At 37.2% G+C, this 21,065-nt stretch overlaps 1 protein-coding gene across 1 annotated transcript in view; it reads right to left on the bottom strand.

Moving 5' to 3' along the window:
* Window positions 1-17,561, bottom strand: part of LOC140169458 (ankyrin repeat domain-containing protein 61-like) — a 30,712-nt gene extending 13,151 nt beyond the window's left edge. The window contains 1 exon segment of the mRNA XM_072192719.1: window positions 17,353-17,561. Within this exon segment, the coding sequence (XP_072048820.1) occupies window positions 17,353-17,561 (209 nt within the window).
* Window positions 17,562-21,065: the final 3,504 nt, after the last annotated feature.

The following is a 21,065-nucleotide window of genomic DNA, read 5'->3' as shown; positions in this document are numbered from 1 at the left end:
ATTCATTCAATTTTCAGCAGATGAAAACACAAATCCATGCTGTCTTCAGTAGATAGCAATGCAAATTCATTCAATCTTCAGCAGATGAAAACACAAATCCATGCTGTCTTCAGTAGATAGCAACGCAAATTCATTCAATCTTCAGCAGATGAAGACACAAATCCATACTGTCTTCAGTAGATAGCAACGCAAATTCATTCAAACTTCAGCAGATGAAAACACAAATTCATGCTGTCTTCAGTAGATAGCAACGCAAATTCATTCAATCTTCAGCAGAAGAAAACACAAATCCATGCTGTCTTCAGTTGATAGCAACGCAAATTCATTCAAACTTCAGCAGATGAAAACACAAATCCATGCTGTCTTCAGTAGATAGCAACGCAAATTCATTCAAACTTCAGCAGATGAAAACACACATCCATGCTGTCTTCAGTAGATAGCAACGCAAATTCATTCAATCTTCAGCAGATGAAAACACAAATTCATGCTGTCTTCAGTAGATAGCAACGCAAATTCATTCAAACTTCAGCAGATGAAAACACACATCCATGCTGTCTTCAGTAGATAGCAAGGCAAATTCATTCAAACTTCAGCAGATGAAAACACACATCCATGCTGTCTTCAGTAGATAGCAACGCAAATTCATTCAATCTTCAGCAGATGAAAACACAAATCCATGCTGTCTTCAGTAGATAGCAACGCAAATTCATTCAATCTTCAGCAGATGAAAACACAAATCCATGCTGTCTTCAGTAGATAGCAACGCAAATTCATTCAATCTTCAGCAGATGAAAACACAAATCCATGCTGTCTCCAGTAGATAGCAACGCAAATTCATTCAAACTTCAGCAGATGAAAACACACATTCATGCTGTCTTCAGTAGATAGCAACGCAAATTCATTCAATCTTCAGCAGATGAAAACACAAATCCATGCTGTCTTCAGTAGATAGCAACGCAAATTCGTTCAATCTTCAGCAGATGAAAACACAAATCCATGCTGTCTTCAGTAGATAGCAACGCAAATTCATTCAATCTTCAGCAGATGAAAACACAAATTCATGCTGTCTTCAGTAGAAAGCAACGCAAATTCATTCAATTTTCAGCAGATGAAAACACAAATCCATGCTGTCTTCAGTAGATAGCAATGCAAATTCATTCAATCTTCAGCAGATGAAAACACAAATCCATGCTGTCTTCAGTAGATAGCAACGCAAATTCATTCAATCTTCAGCAGATGAAGACACAAATCCATGCTGTCTTCAGTAGATAGCAACGCAAATTCATTCAAACTTCAGCAGATGAAAACACACATCCATGCTGTCTTCAGTAGATAGCAACGCAAATTCATTCAATCTTCAGCAGAAGAAAACATAAATCCATGCTGTCTTCAGTTGATAGCAACGCAAATTCATTCAAACTTCAGCAGATGAAAACACAAATCCATGCTGTCTTCAGTAGATAGCAACGCAAATTCATTCAAACTTCAGCAGATGAAAACACACATCCATGCTGTCTTCAGTAGATAGCAACGCAAATTCATTCAATCTTCAGCAGATGAAAACACAAATTCATGCTGTCTTCAGTAGATAGCAACGCAAATTCATTCAAACTTCAGCAGATGAAAACACACATCCATGCTGTCTTCAGTAGAAAGCAACGCAAATTCATTCAATCTTCAGAAGATGAAAACACAAATCCATGCTGTCTTCAGTAGATAGCAACGCAAATTCATTCAATCTTCAGCAGATGAAGACACAAATCCATGCTGTCTTCAGTAGATAGCAACGCAAATTCATTCAATCTTCAGCAGATGAAAACACAAATCCATGCTATCTTCAGTAGATAGCAACGCAAATATTCAATCTTCAGCAGATGAAAACACAAATCCATGCTGTCTTCAGTAGATAGCAACGCAAATTCATTCAATCTTCAGCAGATGAAGACACAAATCCATGCTCTCTTCAGTTGATAGCAACGCAAATTCATTCAATCTTCAGCAGATGAAAACACAAATCCATGCTGTCTTCAGTAGATAGCAACGCAAATTCATTCAATCTTCAGCAGATGAAGACACAAATACATGCTGTCTTCAGTTGATAGCAACGCAGATTCATTCAATCTTCAGCAGATGAAAACACAAATCCATGCTGTCTTCAGTAGATAGCAACGCAAATTCATTCAATCTTCAGCAGAAGAAAACACAAATCCATGCTGTCTTCAGTAGATAGCAACGCAAATTCATTCAATCTTCAGCTGATGAAAACACAAATCCATGCTGTCTTCAGTAGATAGCAACGCAAATTCATTCAATCTTCAGCAGATGAAGACACAAATCCATGCTGTCTTCAGTTGATAGCAACGCAAATTCATTCAATCTTCAGCAGATGAAAACACAAATCCATGCTGTCTTCAGTAGATAGCAACGCAAATTCATTCAATCTTCAGCAGATGAAAACACAAATCTAGATGCTGTCTTCAGTAGATAGCAATGCAAATTCATTCAATTTTCAGCAGATGAAAACACAAATCCATGCTGTCTTCAGTAGATAGCAACGCAAATTCATTCAAACTTCAGCAGATGAAAACACAAATCCATGCTGTCTTCAGTAGATAGCAATGCAAATTCATTCAATCTTCAGCAGATGATAACACAAATCCATGCTGTCTTCAGTAGATAGCAACGCAAATTCATTCAATCTTCAGCAGATGAAAACACAAATTCATGCTGTCTTCAGTAGATAGCAACGCAAATTCATTCAATCTTCAGCAGATGAAAACACAAATCCATGCTGTCTTCAGTAGAAAGCAACGCAAATTCATTCAATCTTCAGCAGATGAAAACACAAATCCATGCTGTCTTCAGTAGATAGCAACGCAAATTCATTCAATCTTCAGCAGATGAAAACACAAATCCATGCTGTCTTCAGTAGATAGCAACGCAAATTCATTCAATCTTCAGCAGATGAAAACACAAATCCATGCTGTCTTCAGTTGATAGCAACGCAAATTCATTCAATCTTCAGCAGATGAAAACACAAATCCATGCTGTCTTCAGTAGAAAGCAACGCAACTTCATTCAATCTTCAGAAGATGAAAACACAAATCCATGCTGTCTTCAGTAGATAGCAACGCAAATTCATTCAATCTTCAGCTGATGAAAACACAAATCCATGCTGTCTTCAGTAGATAGCAACGCAAATTCATTCAATCTTCAGCAGATGAAGACACAAATCCATGCTGTCTTCAGTAGATAGCAACGCAAATTCATTCAAACTTCAGCAGATGAAAACACACATCCATGCTGTCTTCAGTAGATAGCAACGCAAATTCATTCAATCTTCAGCAGATGAAAACACAAATTCATGCTGTCTTCAGTAGATAGCAACGCAAATTCATTCAAACTTCAGCAGATGAAAACACACATCCATGCTGTCTTCAGTAGAAAGCAACGCAAATTCATTCAATCTTCAGAAGATGAAAACACAAATCCATGCTGTCTTCAGTAGATAGCAACGCAAATTCATTCAATCTTCAGCAGATGAAGACACAAATCCATGCTGTCTTCAGTAGATAGCAACGCAAATTCATTCAATCTTCAGCAGATGAAAACACAAATCCATGCTATCTTCAGTAGATAGCAACGCAAATATTCAATCTTCAGCAGATGAAAACACAAATCCATGCTGTCTTCAGTAGATAGCAACGCAAATTCATTCAATCTTCAGCAGATGAAGACACAAATCCATGCTCTCTTCAGTTGATAGCAACGCAAATTCATTCAATCTTCAGCAGATGAAAACACAAATCCATGCTGTCTTCAGTAGATAGCAACGCAAATTCATTCAATCTTCAGCAGATGAAGACACAAATACATGCTGTCTTCAGTTGATAGCAACGCAGATTCATTCAATCTTCAGCAGATGAAAACACAAATCCATGCTGTCTTCAGTAGATAGCAACGCAAATTCATTCAATCTTCAGCAGAAGAAAACACAAATCCATGCTGTCTTCAGTAGATAGCAACGCAAATTCATTCAATCTTCAGCTGATGAAAACACAAATCCATGCTGTCTTCAGTAGATAGCAACGCAAATTCATTCAATCTTCAGCAGATGAAGACACAAATCCATGCTGTCTTCAGTTGATAGCAACGCAAATTCATTCAATCTTCAGCAGATGAAAACACAAATCCATGCTGTCTTCAGTAGATAGCAACGCAAATTCATTCAATCTTCAGCAGATGAAAACACAAATCTAGATGCTGTCTTCAGTAGATAGCAATGCAAATTCATTCAATTTTCAGCAGATGAAAACACAAATCCATGCTGTCTTCAGTAGATAGCAACGCAAATTCATTCAAACTTCAGCAGATGAAAACACAAATCCATGCTGTCTTCAGTAGATAGCAACGCAATTCATTCAATCTTCAGCAGATGATAACACAAATCCATGCTGTCTTCAGTAGATAGCAACGCAAATTCATTCAATCTTCAGCAGATGAAAACACAAATTCATGCTGTCTTCAGTAGATAGCAACGCAAATTCATTCAATCTTCAGCAGATGAAAACACAAATCCATGCTGTCTTCAGTAGAAAGCAACGCAAATTCATTCAATCTTCAGCAGATGAAAACACAAATCCATGCTGTCTTCAGTAGATAGCAACGCAAATTCATTCAATCTTCAGCAGATGAAAACACAAATCCATGCTGTCTTCAGTAGATAGCAACGCAAATTCATTCAATCTTCAGCAGATGAAAACACAAATCCATGCTGTCTTCAGTTGATAGCAACGCAAATTCATTCAATCTTCAGCAGATGAAAACACAAATCCATGCTGTCTTCAGTAGAAAGCAACGCAACTTCATTCAATCTTCAGAAGATGAAAACACAAATCCATGCTGTCTTCAGTAGATAGCAACGCAAATTCATTCAATCTTCAGCTGATGAAAACACAAATCCATGCTGTCTTCAGTAGATAGCAACGCAAATTCATTCAATCTTCAGCAGATGAAGACACAAATCCATGCTGTCTTCAGTAGATAGCAACGCAAATTCATTCAATCTTCAGCAGATGAAAACACAAATCCATGCTGTCTTCAGTAGATAGCAACGCAAATTCATTCAATCTTCAGCAGATGAAAACACAAATCCATGCTGTCTTCAGTAGATAGCAACGCAAATTCATTCAATCTTCAGCAGATGAAGACACAAATCCATGCTGTCTTCAGTTGATAGCAATGCAAATTCATTCAATCTTCAGCAGATGAAAACACAAATCCATGCTGTCTTCAGTAGAAAGCAACGCAAATTCATTCAATCTTCAGCAGATGAAAACACAAATCCATGCTGTCTTCAGTAGATAGCAACGCAAATTCATTCAATCTTCAGCAGATGAAAACACAAATCCACGCTGTCTTCAGTAGATAGCAACGCAAATTCATTCAATCTTCAGCAGATGAAAACACAAATCCATGCTGTCTTCAGTAGATAGCAACGCAAATTCATTCAATCTTCAGCAGATGAAAACACAAATCCATGCTGTCTTCAGTAGAAAGCAACGCAACTTCATTCAATCTTCAGAAGATGAAAACACAAATCCATGCTGTCTTCAGTAGATAGCAACGCAAATTCATTCAATCTTCAGCAGATGAAAACACAAATCCATGCTGTCTTCAGTAGATAGCAACGCAAATTCATTCAATCTTCAGCAGATGAAGACACAAATCCATGCTGTCTTCAGTAGATAGCAACGCAAATTCATTCAATCTTCAGCAGATGAAGACACAAATCCATGCTGTCTTCAGTTGATAGCAATGCAAATTCATTCAATTTTCAGCAGATGAAAACACAAATCCATGCTGTCTTCAGTAGATAGCAACGCAAATTCATTCAAACTTCAGCAGATGAAAACACAAATCCATGCTGTCTTCAGTAGAAAGCAACGCAAATTCATTCAATCTTCAGCAGATGAAAACACAAATCCATGCTGTCTTCAGTAGATAGCAACGCAAATTCATTCAAACTTCAGCAGATGAAAACACACATCCATGCTGTCTTCAGTAGATAACAAGGCAAATTCATTCAAACTTCAGCAGATGAAAACACAAATCCATGCTGTCTTCAGTAGAAAGCAACGCAAATTCATTCAATCTTCAGCAGATGAAAACACAAATCCATGCTGTCTTCAGTAGATAGCAACGCAAATTCATTCAAACTTCAGCAGATGAAAACACACATCCATGCTGTCTTCAGTAGATAGCAAGGCAAATTCATTCAATTTTCAGCAGATGAAAACACAAATCCATGCTGTCTTCAGTAGATAGCAATGCAAATTCATTCAATCTTCAGCAGATGAAAACACACATCCATGCTGTCTTCAGTAGATAGCAAGGCAAATTCATTCAATTTTCAGCAGATGAAAACACAAATCCATGCTGTCTTCAGTAGATAGCAACGCAAATTCATTCAAAGTTCAGCAGATGAAAACACACATCCATGCTGTCTTCAGTAGATAGCAACGCAAATTCATTCAATTTTCAGCAGATGAAAACACAAATCCATGCTGTCTTCAGTAGATAGCAATGCAAATTCATTCAATCTTCAGCAGATGAAAACACAAATCCATGCTGTCTTCAGTAGATAGCAACGCAAATTCATTCAATCTTCAGCAGATGAAGACACAAATCCATACTGTCTTCAGTAGATAGCAACGCAAATTCATTCAAACTTCAGCAGATGAAAACACAAATTCATGCTGTCTTCAGTAGATAGCAACGCAAATTCATTCAATCTTCAGCAGAAGAAAACACAAATCCATGCTGTCTTCAGTTGATAGCAACGCAAATTCATTCAAACTTCAGCAGATGAAAACACAAATCCATGCTGTCTTCAGTAGATAGCAACGCAAATTCATTCAAACTTCAGCAGATGAAAACACACATCCATGCTGTCTTCAGTAGATAGCAACGCAAATTCATTCAATCTTCAGCAGATGAAAACACAAATTCATGCTGTCTTCAGTAGATAGCAACGCAAATTCATTCAAACTTCAGCAGATGAAAACACACATCCATGCTGTCTTCAGTAGATAGCAAGGCAAATTCATTCAAACTTCAGCAGATGAAAACACACATCCATGCTGTCTTCAGTAGATAGCAACGCAAATTCATTCAATCTTCAGCAGATGAAAACACAAATCCATGCTGTCTTCAGTAGATAGCAACGCAAATTCATTCAATCTTCAGCAGATGAAAACACAAATCCATGCTGTCTTCAGTAGATAGCAACGCAAATTCATTCAATCTTCAGCAGATGAAAACACAAATCCATGCTGTCTCCAGTAGATAGCAACGCAAATTCATTCAAACTTCAGCAGATGAAAACACACATTCATGCTGTCTTCAGTAGATAGCAACGCAAATTCATTCAATCTTCAGCAGATGAAAACACAAATCCATGCTGTCTTCAGTAGATAGCAACGCAAATTCATTCAATCTTCAGCAGATGAAAACACAAATCCATGCTGTCTTCAGTAGATAGCAACGCAAATTCATTCAATCTTCAGCAGATGAAAACACAAATTCATGCTGTCTTCAGTAGAAAGCAACGCAAATTCATTCAATTTTCAGCAGATGAAAACACAAATCCATGCTGTCTTCAGTAGATAGCAATGCAAATTCATTCAATCTTCAGCAGATGAAAACACAAATCCATGCTGTCTTCAGTAGATAGCAACGCAAATTCATTCAATCTTCAGCAGATGAAAACACAAATCCATGCTGTCTTCAGTAGATAGCAACGCAAATTCATTCAAACTTCAGCAGATGAAAACACACATCCATGCTGTCTTCAGTAGATAGCAACGCAAATTCATTCAATCTTCAGCAGAAGAAAACATAAATCCATGCTGTCTTCAGTTGATAGCAACGCAAATTCATTCAAACTTCAGCAGATGAAAACACAAATCCATGCTGTCTTCAGTAGATAGCAACGCAAATTCATTCAAACTTCAGCAGATGAAAACACACATCCATGCTGTCTTCAGTAGATAGCAACGCAAATTCATTCAATCTTCAGCAGATGAAAACACAAATTCATGCTGTCTTCAGTAGATAGCAACGCAAATTCATTCAAACTTCAGCAGATGAAAACACAAATCCATGCTGTCTTCAGTAGATAGCAACGCAAATTCATTCAAACTTCAGCAGATGAAAACACACATCCATGCTGTCTTCAGTAGATAGCAAGGCAAATTCATTCAATTTTCAGCAGATGAAAACACAAATCCATGCTGTCTTCAGTAGATAGCAATGCAAATTCATTCAATCTTCAGCAGATGAAAACACACATCCATGCTGTCTTCAGTAGATAGCAAGGCAAATTCATTCAATTTTCAGCAGATGAAAACACAAATCCATGCTGTCTTCAGTAGATAGCAACGCAAATTCATTCAAAGTTCAGCAGATGAAAACACACATCCATGCTGTCTTCAGTAGATAGCAACGCAAATTCATTCAATTTTCAGCAGATGAAAACACAAATCCATGCTGTCTTCAGTAGATAGCAATGCAAATTCATTCAATCTTCAGCAGATGAAAACACAAATCCATGCTGTCTTCAGTAGATAGCAACGCAAATTCATTCAATCTTCAGCAGATGAAGACACAAATCCATACTGTCTTCAGTAGATAGCAACGCAAATTCATTCAAACTTCAGCAGATGAAAACACAAATTCATGCTGTCTTCAGTAGATAGCAACGCAAATTCATTCAATCTTCAGCAGAAGAAAACACAAATCCATGCTGTCTTCAGTTGATAGCAACGCAAATTCATTCAAACTTCAGCAGATGAAAACACAAATCCATGCTGTCTTCAGTAGATAGCAACGCAAATTCATTCAAACTTCAGCAGATGAAAACACACATCCATGCTGTCTTCAGTAGATAGCAACGCAAATTCATTCAATCTTCAGCAGATGAAAACACAAATTCATGCTGTCTTCAGTAGATAGCAACGCAAATTCATTCAAACTTCAGCAGATGAAAACACACATCCATGCTGTCTTCAGTAGATAGCAAGGCAAATTCATTCAAACTTCAGCAGATGAAAACACACATCCATGCTGTCTTCAGTAGATAGCAACGCAAATTCATTCAATCTTCAGCAGATGAAAACACAAATCCATGCTGTCTTCAGTAGATAGCAACGCAAATTCATTCAATCTTCAGCAGATGAAAACACAAATCCATGCTGTCTTCAGTAGATAGCAACGCAAATTCATTCAATCTTCAGCAGATGAAAACACAAATCCATGCTGTCTCCAGTAGATAGCAACGCAAATTCATTCAAACTTCAGCAGATGAAAACACAAATTCATGCTGTCTTCAGTAGATAGCAACGCAAATTCATTCAATCTTCAGCAGATGAAAACACAAATCCATGCTGTCTTCAGTAGATAGCAACGCAAATTCATTCAATCTTCAGCAGATGAAAACACAAATCCATGCTGTCTTCAGTAGATAGCAACGCAAATTCATTCAATCTTCAGCAGATGAAAACACAAATTCATGCTGTCTTCAGTAGAAAGCAACGCAAATTCATTCAATTTTCAGCAGATGAAAACACAAATCCATGCTGTCTTCAGTAGATAGCAATGCAAATTCATTCAATCTTCAGCAGATGAAAACACAAATCCATGCTGTCTTCAGTAGATAGCAACGCAAATTCATTCAATCTTCAGCAGATGAAGACACAAATCCATGCTGTCTTCAGTAGATAGCAACGCAAATTCATTCAAACTTCAGCAGATGAAAACACACATCCATGCTGTCTTCAGTAGATAGCAACGCAAATTCATTCAATCTTCAGCAGAAGAAAACATAAATCCATGCTGTCTTCAGTTGATAGCAACGCAAATTCATTCAAACTTCAGCAGATGAAAACACAAATCCATGCTGTCTTCAGTAGATAGCAACGCAAATTCATTCAAACTTCAGCAGATGAAAACACACATCCATGCTGTCTTCAGTAGATAGCAACGCAAATTCATTCAATCTTCAGCAGATGAAAACACAAATTCATGCTGTCTTCAGTAGATAGCAACGCAAATTCATTCAAACTTCAGCAGATGAAAACACACATCCATGCTGTCTTCAGTAGATAGCAAGGCAAATTCATTCAAACTTCAGCAGATGAAAACACACATCCATGCTGTCTTCAGTAGATAGCAACGCAAATTCATTCAATCTTCAGCAGATGAAAACACAAATCCATGCTGTCTTCAGTAGATAGCAACGCAAATTCATTCAATCTTCAGCAGATGAAAACACAAATCCATGCTGTCTTCAGTAGATAGCAATGCAAATTCATTCAATCTTCAGCAGATGAAAACACAAATCCATGCTGTCTTCAGTAGATAGCAACGCAAATTCATTCAATCTTCAGCAGATGAAGACACAAATCCATGCTGTCTTCAGTAGATAGCAACGCAAATTCATTCAAACTTCAGCAGATGAAAACACACATCCATGCTGTCTTCAGTAGATAGCAACGCAAATTCATTCAATCTTCAGCAGAAGAAAACATAAATCCATGCTGTCTTCAGTTGATAGCAACGCAAATTCATTCAAACTTCAGCAGATGAAAACACAAATCCATGCTGTCTTCAGTAGATAGCAACGCAAATTCATTCAAACTTCAGCAGATGAAAACACACATCCATGCTGTCTTCAGTAGATAGCAACGCAAATTCATTCAATCTTCAGCAGATGAAAACACAAATTCATGCTGTCTTCAGTAGATAGCAACGCAAATTCATTCAAACTTCAGCAGATGAAAACACACATCCATGCTGTCTTCAGTAGATAGCAAGGCAAATTCATTCAAACTTCAGCAGATGAAAACACACATCCATGCTGTCTTCAGTAGATAGCAACGCAAATTCATTTAATCTTCAGCAGATGAAAACACAAATCCATGCTGTCTTCAGTAGATAGCAACGCAAATTCATTCAATCTTCAGCAGATGAAAACACAAATCCATGCTGTCTTCAGTAGATAGCAATGCAAATTCATTCAATCTTCAGCAGATGAAAACACAAATCCATGCTGTCTTCAGTAGATAGCAACGCAAATCCATTCAAACTTCAGCAGATGAAAACACAAATTCATGCTGTCTTCAGTAGATAGCAACGCAAATTCATTCAATCTTCAGCAGATGAAAACACAAATCCATGCTGTCTTCAGTAGATAGCAACGCAAATTCATTCAATCTTCAGCAGATGAAAACACAAATCCATGCCGTCTTCAGTTGATAGCAACGCAAATTCATTCAATCTTCAGCAGATGAAGACACAAATTCATGCTGTCTTCAGTAGATAGCAACACAAATTCATTCAATCTTCAGCAGATAAAAACACAAATCCATGCTGTCTTCAGTAGATAGCAAAGCAAATTCATTCAATTTTCAGCAGATGAAAACACAAATACATGCTGTCTTCAGTAGATAGCAACGCAAATTCATTCAAACTTCAGCAGATGAAAACACAAATCCATGCTGTCTTGTAGATAGCAATGCAAATTCATTCAATTTTCAGCAGATGAAAACACAAATCCATGCTGTCTTCAGTAGATAGCAATGCAATTCATTCAATCTTCAGCAGAAGAAAACACAAATCCATGCTGTCTTCAGTAGATAGCAACGCAAATTCATTCAATCTTCAGCAGATGAAAACACAAATCCATGCTGTCTTCAGTAGATAGCAACGCAAATTCATTCAATCTTCAGCTGATGAAAACACAAATCCATGCTGTCTTCAGTAGATAGCAACGCAAATTCATTCAATCTTCAGCAGATGAAGACACAAATCCATGCTGTCTTCAGTAGATAGCAACGCAAATTCATTCAATCTTCAGCAGATGAAGACACAAATCCATGCTGTCTTCAGTTGATAGCAATGCAAATTCATTCAATTTTCAGCAGATGAAAACACAAATCCATGCTGTCTTCAGTAGATAGCAACGCAAATTCATTCAAACTTCAGCAGATGAAAACACAAATCCATGCTGTCTTCAGTAGAAAGCAACGCAAATTCATTCAATCTTCAGCAGATGAAAACACAAATCCATGCTGTCTTCAGTAGATAGCAACGCAAATTCATTCAAACTTCAGCAGATGAAAACACACATCCATGCTGTCTTCAGTAGATAACAAGGCAAATTCATTCAAACTTCAGCAGATGAAAACACAAATCCATGCTGTCTTCAGTAGAAAGCAACGCAAATTCATTCAATCTTCAGCAGATGAAAACACAAATCCATGCTGTCTTCAGTAGATAGCAACGCAAATTCATTCAAACTTCAGCAGATGAAAACACACATCCATGCTGTCTTCAGTAGATAGCAAGGCAAATTCATTCAATTTTCAGCAGATGAAAACACAAATCCATGCTGTCTTCAGTAGATAGCAATGCAAATTCATTCAATCTTCAGCAGATGAAAACACACATCCATGCTGTCTTCAGTAGATAGCAAGGCAAATTCATTCAATTTTCAGCAGATGAAAAAACACAAATCCATGCTGTCTTCAGTAGATAGCAACGCAAATTCATTCAAAGTTCAGCAGATGAAAACACACATCCATGCTGTCTTCAGTAGATAGCAACGCAAATTCATTCAATTTTCAGCAGATGAAAACACAAATCCATGCTGTCTTCAGTAGATAGCAATCCAAATTCATTCAATCTTCAGCAGATGAAAACACAAATCCATGCTGTCTTCAGTAGATAGCAACGCAAATTCATTCAATCTTCAGCAGATGAAGACACAAATCCATACTGTCTTCAGTAGATAGCAACGCAAATTCATTCAAACTTCAGCAGATGAAAACACAAATTCATGCTGTCTTCAGTAGATAGCAACGCAAATTCATTCAATCTTCAGCAGAAGAAAACACAAATCCATGCTGTCTTCAGTTGATAGCAACGCAAATTCATTCAAACTTCAGCAGATGAAAACACAAATCCATGCTGTCTTCAGTAGATAGCAACGCAAATTCATTCAAACTTCAGCAGATGAAAACACACATCCATGCTGTCTTCAGTAGATAGCAACGCAAATTCATTCAATCTTCAGCAGATGAAAACACAAATTCATGCTGTCTTCAGTAGATAGCAACGCAAATTCATTCAAACTTCAGCAGATGAAAACACACATCCATGCTGTCTTCAGTAGATAGCAAGGCAAATTCATTCAAACTTCAGCAGATGAAAACACACATCCATGCTGTCTTCAGTAGATAGCAACGCAAATTCATTCAATCTTCAGCAGATGAAAACACAAATCCATGCTGTCTTCAGTAGATAGCAACGCAAATTCATTCAATCTTCAGCAGATGAAAACACAAATCCATGCTGTCTTCAGTAGATAGCAACGCAAATTCATTCAATCTTCAGCAGATGAAAACACAAATCCATGCTGTCTCCAGTAGATAGCAACGCAAATTCATTCAAACTTCAGCAGATGAAAACACAAATTCATGCTGTCTTCAGTAGATAGCAACGCAAATTCATTCAATCTTCAGCAGATGAAAACACAAATCCATGCTGTCTTCAGTAGATAGCAACGCAAATTCATTCAATCTTCAGCAGATGAAAACACAAATCCATGCTGTCTTCAGTAGATAGCAACGCAAATTCATTCAATCTTCAGCAGATGAAAACACAAATTCATGCTGTCTTCAGTAGAAAGCAACGCAAATTCATTCAATTTTCAGCAGATGAAAACACAAATCCATGCTGTCTTCAGTAGATAGCAATGCAAATTCATTCAATCTTCAGCAGATGAAAACACAAATCCATGCTGTCTTCAGTAGATAGCAACGCAAATTCATTCAATCTTCAGCAGATGAAGACACAAATCCATGCTGTCTTCAGTAGATAGCAACGCAAATTCATTCAAACTTCAGCAGATGAAAACACACATCCATGCTGTCTTCAGTAGATAGCAACGCAAATTCATTCAATCTTCAGCAGAAGAAAACATAAATCCATGCTGTCTTCAGTTGATAGCAACGCAAATTCATTCAAACTTCAGCAGATGAAAACACAAATCCATGCTGTCTTCAGTAGATAGCAACGCAAATTCATTCAAACTTCAGCAGATGAAAACACACATCCATGCTGTCTTCAGTAGATAGCAACGCAAATTCATTCAATCTTCAGCAGATGAAAACACAAATTCATGCTGTCTTCAGTAGATAGCAACGCAAATTCATTCAAACTTCAGCAGATGAAAACACACATCCATGCTGTCTTCAGTAGATAGCAAGGCAAATTCATTCAAACTTCAGCAGATGAAAACACACATCCATGCTGTCTTCAGTAGATAGCAACGCAAATTCATTCAATCTTCAGCAGATGAAAACACAAATCCATGCTGTCTTCAGTAGATAGCAACGCAAATTCATTCAATCTTCAGCAGATGAAAACACAAATCCATGCTGTCTTCAGTAGATAGCAACGCAAATTCATTCAATCTTCAGCAGATGAAAACACAAATCCATGCTGTCTTCAGTAGATAGCAACGCAAATCCATTCAAACTTCAGCAGATGAAAACACAAATTCATGCTGTCTTCAGTAGATAGCAACGCAAATTCATTCAATCTTCAGCAGATGAAAACACAAATCCATGCTGTCTTCAGTAGATAGCAACGCAAATTCATTCAATCTTCAGCAGATGAAAACACAAATCCATGCCGTCTTCAGTTGATAGCAACGCAAATTCATTCAATCTTCAGCAGATGAAGACACAAATTCATGCTGTCTTCAGTAGATAGCAACACAAATTCATTCAATCTTCAGCAGATAAAAACACAAATCCATGCTGTCTACAGTAGATAGCAAAGCAAATTCATTCAATTTTCAGCAGATGAAAACACAAATACATGCTGTCTTCAGTAGATAGCAACGCAAATTCATTCAATCTTCAGCAGATGAAAACACAAATCCATGCTGTCTTCAGTAGATAGCAATGCAAATTCATTCAATTTTCAGCAGATGAAAACACAAATCCATGCTGTCTTCAGTAGATAGCAATGCAATTCATTCAATCTTCAGCAGAAGAAAACACAAATCCATGCTGTCTTCAGTAGATAGCAACGCAAATTCATTCAATCTTCAGCAGATGAAAACACAAATCCATGCTGTCTTCAGTAGATAGCAACGCAAATTCATTCAATCTTCAGCAGATGAAAACACAAATCCATGCTGTCTTCAGTAGATAGCAACGCAAATCCATTCAAACTTCAGCAGATGAAAACACAAATTCATGCTGTCTTCAGTAGATAGCAACGCAAATTCATTCAATCTTCAGCAGATGAAAACACAAATCCATGCTGTCTTCAGTAGATAGCAACGCAAATTCATTCAATCTTCAGCAGATGAAAACACAAATCCATGCCGTCTTCAGTTGATAGCAACGCAAATTCATTCAATCTTCAGCAGATGAAGACACAAATTCATGCTGTCTTCAGTAGATAGCAACACAAATTCATTCAATCTTCAGCAGATAAAAACACAAATCCATGCTGTCTTCAGTAGATAGCAAAGCAAATTCATTCAATTTTCAGCAGATGAAAACACAAATACATGCTGTCTTCAGTAGATAGCAACGCAAATTCATTCAATCTTCAGCAGATGAAAACACAAATCCATGCTGTCTTCAGTAGATAGCAATGCAAATTCATTCAATTTTCAGCAGATGAAAACACAAATCCATGCTGTCTTCAGTAGATAGCAATGCAATTCATTCAATCTTCAGCAGAAGAAAACACAAATCCATGCTGTCTTCAGTAGATAGCAACGCAAATTCATTCAATCTTCAGCAGATGAAAACACAAATCCATGCTGTCTTCAGTAGATAGCAACACAAATTCATTCAATCTTCAGCAGATGAAAACACAAATCCATGCTGTCTTCAGTAGATAGCAACACAAATTCATTCAATCTTCAGCAGATGAAGACACAAATACATGCTGTCTTCAGTTGATAGCAACGCAAATTCATTCAATCTTCAGCAGATGAAAACACAAATCCATGCTGTCTTCAGTAGATAGCAACGCAAATTCATTCAATCTTCAGCAGAAGAAAACACAAATCCATGCTGTCTTCAGTAGATAGCAACACAAATTCATTCAATCTTCAGCAGATGAAAACACAAATCCATGCTGTCTTCAGTAGATAGCAACACAAATTCATTCAATCTTCAGCAGATGAAGACACAAATACATGCTGTCTTCAGTTGATAGCAACGCAAATTCATTCAATCTTCAGCAGATGAAAACATAAATCCATGCTGTCTTCAGTAGATAGCAATGCAATTCATTCAATCTTCAGCAGAAGAAAACACAAATCCATGCTGTCTTCAGTAGATAGCAACGCAAATTCATTCAATCTTCAGCAGATGAAGACACAAATACATGCTGTCTTCAGTAGATAGCAACATGAATTCATGTTATCTTCAGTATATAGCAACCCAAATCTTATTTTGAGTAGATAGTGCTTTTTTCAGCAGATAGCAATGTTCAGCAGATAGCAACACAAATTCTATGTTCAGCAGATACCAACACATATTCCTGTCATCTTCAGTAGATTGCTACACAAATTCGTGTTATTTTCAAGAAATTCACGCAATCTTCAATAAATAAGAACACCAGCATTCTATCTTTATCAGATAGCTCCACAAATTCCTGCTATCTTCAGCAGATAGCAACACAAATTCATACTATTTCAGTAGATAGCAAGACAAATTCATGCATGCTATCTTCAGTAGATAGCAGCATAAATCCCTGCTATCTTCAGTAGATAGCAACAAAAATTCACCCTCTCTTCAAAAGACAGTAACACAAATTCATGTTATCTTCAGTAGATAGCAATAAATGCATGCTATCTTCAATAAGATAGCAACATAAATTCCTGCAATAGTCAGAAGATAGCAATACTAAAGTAAATTAATGCTATCTTCAGTAGATGGCAACAAATTTATGCTATCTTCAGTAGATAGCAGCACAAATCATGCTATCTTCAGAAGATAGCAACTCAAATTCATGATATTTGCAATAAACAGCAACACAAGTATATCTTCAGTAGATAGCAACACAAATTCAGATTTAGCAGATAACAACACAGATATATGTTATCTTCAGTATATAGCAACACATTCATGCCATCTTCAGCAGATAGCAACACACCGCACTTGTAAATAACATCAAACACTTTCAAGTTAATTTTATACTGTATTTATTGCTTGACCGGCCACATAGTGACATAGTTTACGTAGTGAAAATACTTACCCATGTTTGAGTAGAAGTTTAAATAGCTTGTAGAATTTTTTATCATATTTTCCGGTGTGACTGCTTGTCAGTAAGGCGTGCATAGGTAAGTCCATGACTCCTTTTCTGCCGTCAAGACGGCTGAATGCAGTATCCAGTTTTATCGAAAGCCATAGTTGAGGGTCCTCATTCCGTCGATAATCATCGCGAGCTTCTTCGAAGGCCACCATTTCTGGCCAGTTCATCTTTTGAAATATTTTTTTGCATCTGCCAACATCGCGGTCAAGAATTAATTCGCAAAGGCATTTTATTGGGTCTTTTTTCATGCGTAATTTATATGCCGACGAACTGCCGATCGGCATGACCGAGGCATTATTGGTAGAAGTTACTGAACCCATGGCACAGTACCGCAGTGACCGCGGCTTGTTCTTGCGTTTATTCCATACCAGCCGGCAACATTCCCTGTCTAGGTAGACCCAGGCCTATTTCAAGCTTAGCCGTTACTGAACAATCTGTATGTTAATTATAGGCCTAGGCCTAGCCTATATAATGTTTATGTTGTCAGCGGCTAGCCGCAGCATGCAAGCGACGACTGAGTTTGTTTTTGTGCAACCAAAGTTACTGGCCGCTTCACGCGACGCGTTTTCATCGCGTAGGCCTACGTATAATGTATATGGCAAGCCATTGGGACCATAAGAACTTACTATGCGTCGTCATCGCGTAGGCCTACGTATAATGTATGGCAAGCCATTGGGACCATAAGAACTTACTATGAAATCAATATTTGTTGGCATTTCGAGGTATGAAAAAGGACCCCAAATACAAAACTTTGACCCAGGTCTTATGAGGATTATCACCCGGTGGAGAAATTATTTTTTATTCAATTCTTTACCTTTTTTCTCTTTTATTTGACACCACTCGGGGTCATACATTCTTGGCATTAAGATATGAAAAGGACCCAAAATATGAATATTTACCCAGTCCCAGGTCTTCTGACGAATGTATCCCATGCTGGTGTGCAAATGATCTTAATTTTTAATACATTCTTTACTTTCATTTGACACCACTCGGGGTATACCTTCTTGGCATTTCTAGATAAGAAAAGGACCCAAAATAGAATATTGACCCGGGAGCGTCACCCCGCGCCCGTTGTGTAATAATTTTTTTTATATTCTGTTTACTTTTTTATCTTTCATTCGACACCACTCGGGGAGTTCGTAAATTTTTTACATTTCGAGAGAGGGCCAAAATATGAATATTGGCCCGGGTGAGGTCTTATGAGGAGTTGTGTATGGTGTCCAGTGCGCTGAAGATCAGGTGTGCCAAGAACATTACATTGGTGAAACCGGCCAACCACTGCAGAGTCGCATGTCCCAACAAGACGCACCAGTTCAAGTGGCAACGATTCAGCTGTCTACAAACACCTTGATGGGCAGTGGTCACAGTTTTGACATTGACGACGTTGTCATTTTGGACCGTGAACCCCGTTGGTTTGAACGGTACGAGCCGAACAACCGTCCCTCAACAGGAGCGGGGGCGTTAGAGTTAATCTGTGACATGGTTGGGATCGGGTCATCAAGCAACTTCCTCATCGATTGACCTCGGATGACCCTAAATCATCCACCCAGCTGAAGGCCAAAGGTTTTGGCCGAAACGTCGGTGATTCCATCTGACCAAAAGTGAGTTTTTCTGGTTGACCAGATTTAATTATCTACTAATCTTATGAGGAGTGTCACCTCGGTGGGTAATTACCTTACTTGTTTACTTTTTTTTTCTTTTATTTGACAACACCCGGGGAGTCATAGCTTCTTTGCATTTCGAGATATGAAAAGGACCCAAAATATGCGTGGATGATTAAGATCATGTCTTCCACAGGGGTGTAAGGATTTTAAGCGGAATAGCCCATCAACATGGTAAAATAATGACATACAAAAACTTTTATTTCTAAAAGACGTACATTTATTTGGATTTGACTTCACGATTTCACGTCATACAATACTTACCATTTTTAACCACTCACATGTTTGAATTGCATCTTGGGATATTGGTGTCATCTTCCAAACTTATTATAGTTCTATTAGAGTGTCATCAGCGTATGGGGCAGAAAGGACTGAACATGATTAGGAAATCAAAAACAAATATACTGAATAATAAGGGGCCTCAAATCGAGCCCTGAGGGAGCCCTAATAATAAAACAAGCAACCATTAAGGTTGGTCTGAACCCTGGAATTATGAAAACTTTCGGGCCTCATAACTGCTAAATTATTAGTTTAAAGAATATAAAAGTATACATTTTAGAATGGAAATGACTTGATGAATTCATCTGTGAGGTCAATTTGGGCCAAAATGCTCATTTTGGAGAAAATCCCCCAAAACAGGTTTTTGGCCCAAATTTTTCGTGCAACGTAACAAAAAAATTGTTTGGCCAAAAAAATGTTTTTTATTAATTTTTAAAAACTAGATAAAAATATCTAGGGACCGTTTTTTCATTTTTTTTGAATTTTGACCAACTTCAACAAAAATATTTGAAATTTGGGCGAAAATCAGGCTTTTTTATGATTTCTTTGAAAATTTTGCATTTTTTGACCTTTTTTCGTACTAATTTCTCAAAGTTGGTCAAAATTCAAAAAATAAAAAACGGTCCCTAGATATTTTTATCTAGTTTTTAAAATTAATAAAAAAATTTTTGGCCAAACAATTTTTTTTGTTACGTTACACGAAAAATTTGGGCAAAAAACCCGTTTTTTTGATTTTCTCCAAAATGAGCATTTTGGCCCAAATTGGACCTCACAGATGAATTCAGCAAGTCATTTCCAGTCTAAAAATGTATACTTTTATATTCTTTAGACTAATAATTTAGCCCGAAAGATTCCATAGTTCCAGGGTTAAGACCATCCTTAAGGGATCTGCAATGAGCGTTTTGAGCGTTTCGACAGTATTTTTTGTGGGACATGAGAGCACTTCAGACATATTGAACTGCATTTTGAATACGAAGAATGTCTTTCTGATATCAAATAATTTTCATTTTTTGAAATTCACGATATAATACAAATTTTATGGCAAATTATTAAAATTTGATATTTTTCACATTTTTGATATATAACAGTCCTCGAAGTAAATTTTATAAATCTAATGATATATTCTTAAAGTGTATGTAGCTGGGAGGAAAAGCCGATGATCAATTGAAAATTTTGACCTTTCATATTGAAGATATGGGTTTTTTCCCAAAAAGACCTAATTTTGTTTGGTGTTTTGGGACTGAAAAAAAATCTCTATCTTCAATACGAAAGGTCAATATTTTCAATTGATCGTCGGCTTTTCATCCCAGCTACATACACTTTAAGAATATATCATTAGATTTATCAAATTTACTTCGAGGACTGTTATATATCAAAAATATCAATTTTTAATCATTTGCCATAAAATGTGTATTACATTGCGAATTTCAAAAATCAAAATTATTTGATATCAGAAGGACATTCTTCGTATTCAGAATGCAATTCGATATGTCTGATGTGCTCTAATGTCCCACATTAAATACTGTCCAAACGTTCATACCACATCCCTTAAGAAGAGGCCTCTCTAAATTGGACACACTGAAAGTGATTGAACGTAAAATGAGGAAATCTAATGTCACAAGGGCCATGAATATACAACTTATTCCTGAGGAGGATGACTTACTTTATCAAAAGCCTTACTTCATTCAATGAAGATGAGGTCCACATCGGGAGATC

This window comes from Amphiura filiformis, chromosome 14 (genome assembly GCF_039555335.1).
Source record: "Amphiura filiformis chromosome 14, Afil_fr2py, whole genome shotgun sequence".
In the NCBI taxonomy this organism is placed as follows: Eukaryota; Metazoa; Echinodermata; class Ophiuroidea; order Amphilepidida; family Amphiuridae; genus Amphiura; species Amphiura filiformis.
This window is presented reverse-complemented; position numbering and strand designations above follow the sequence as displayed.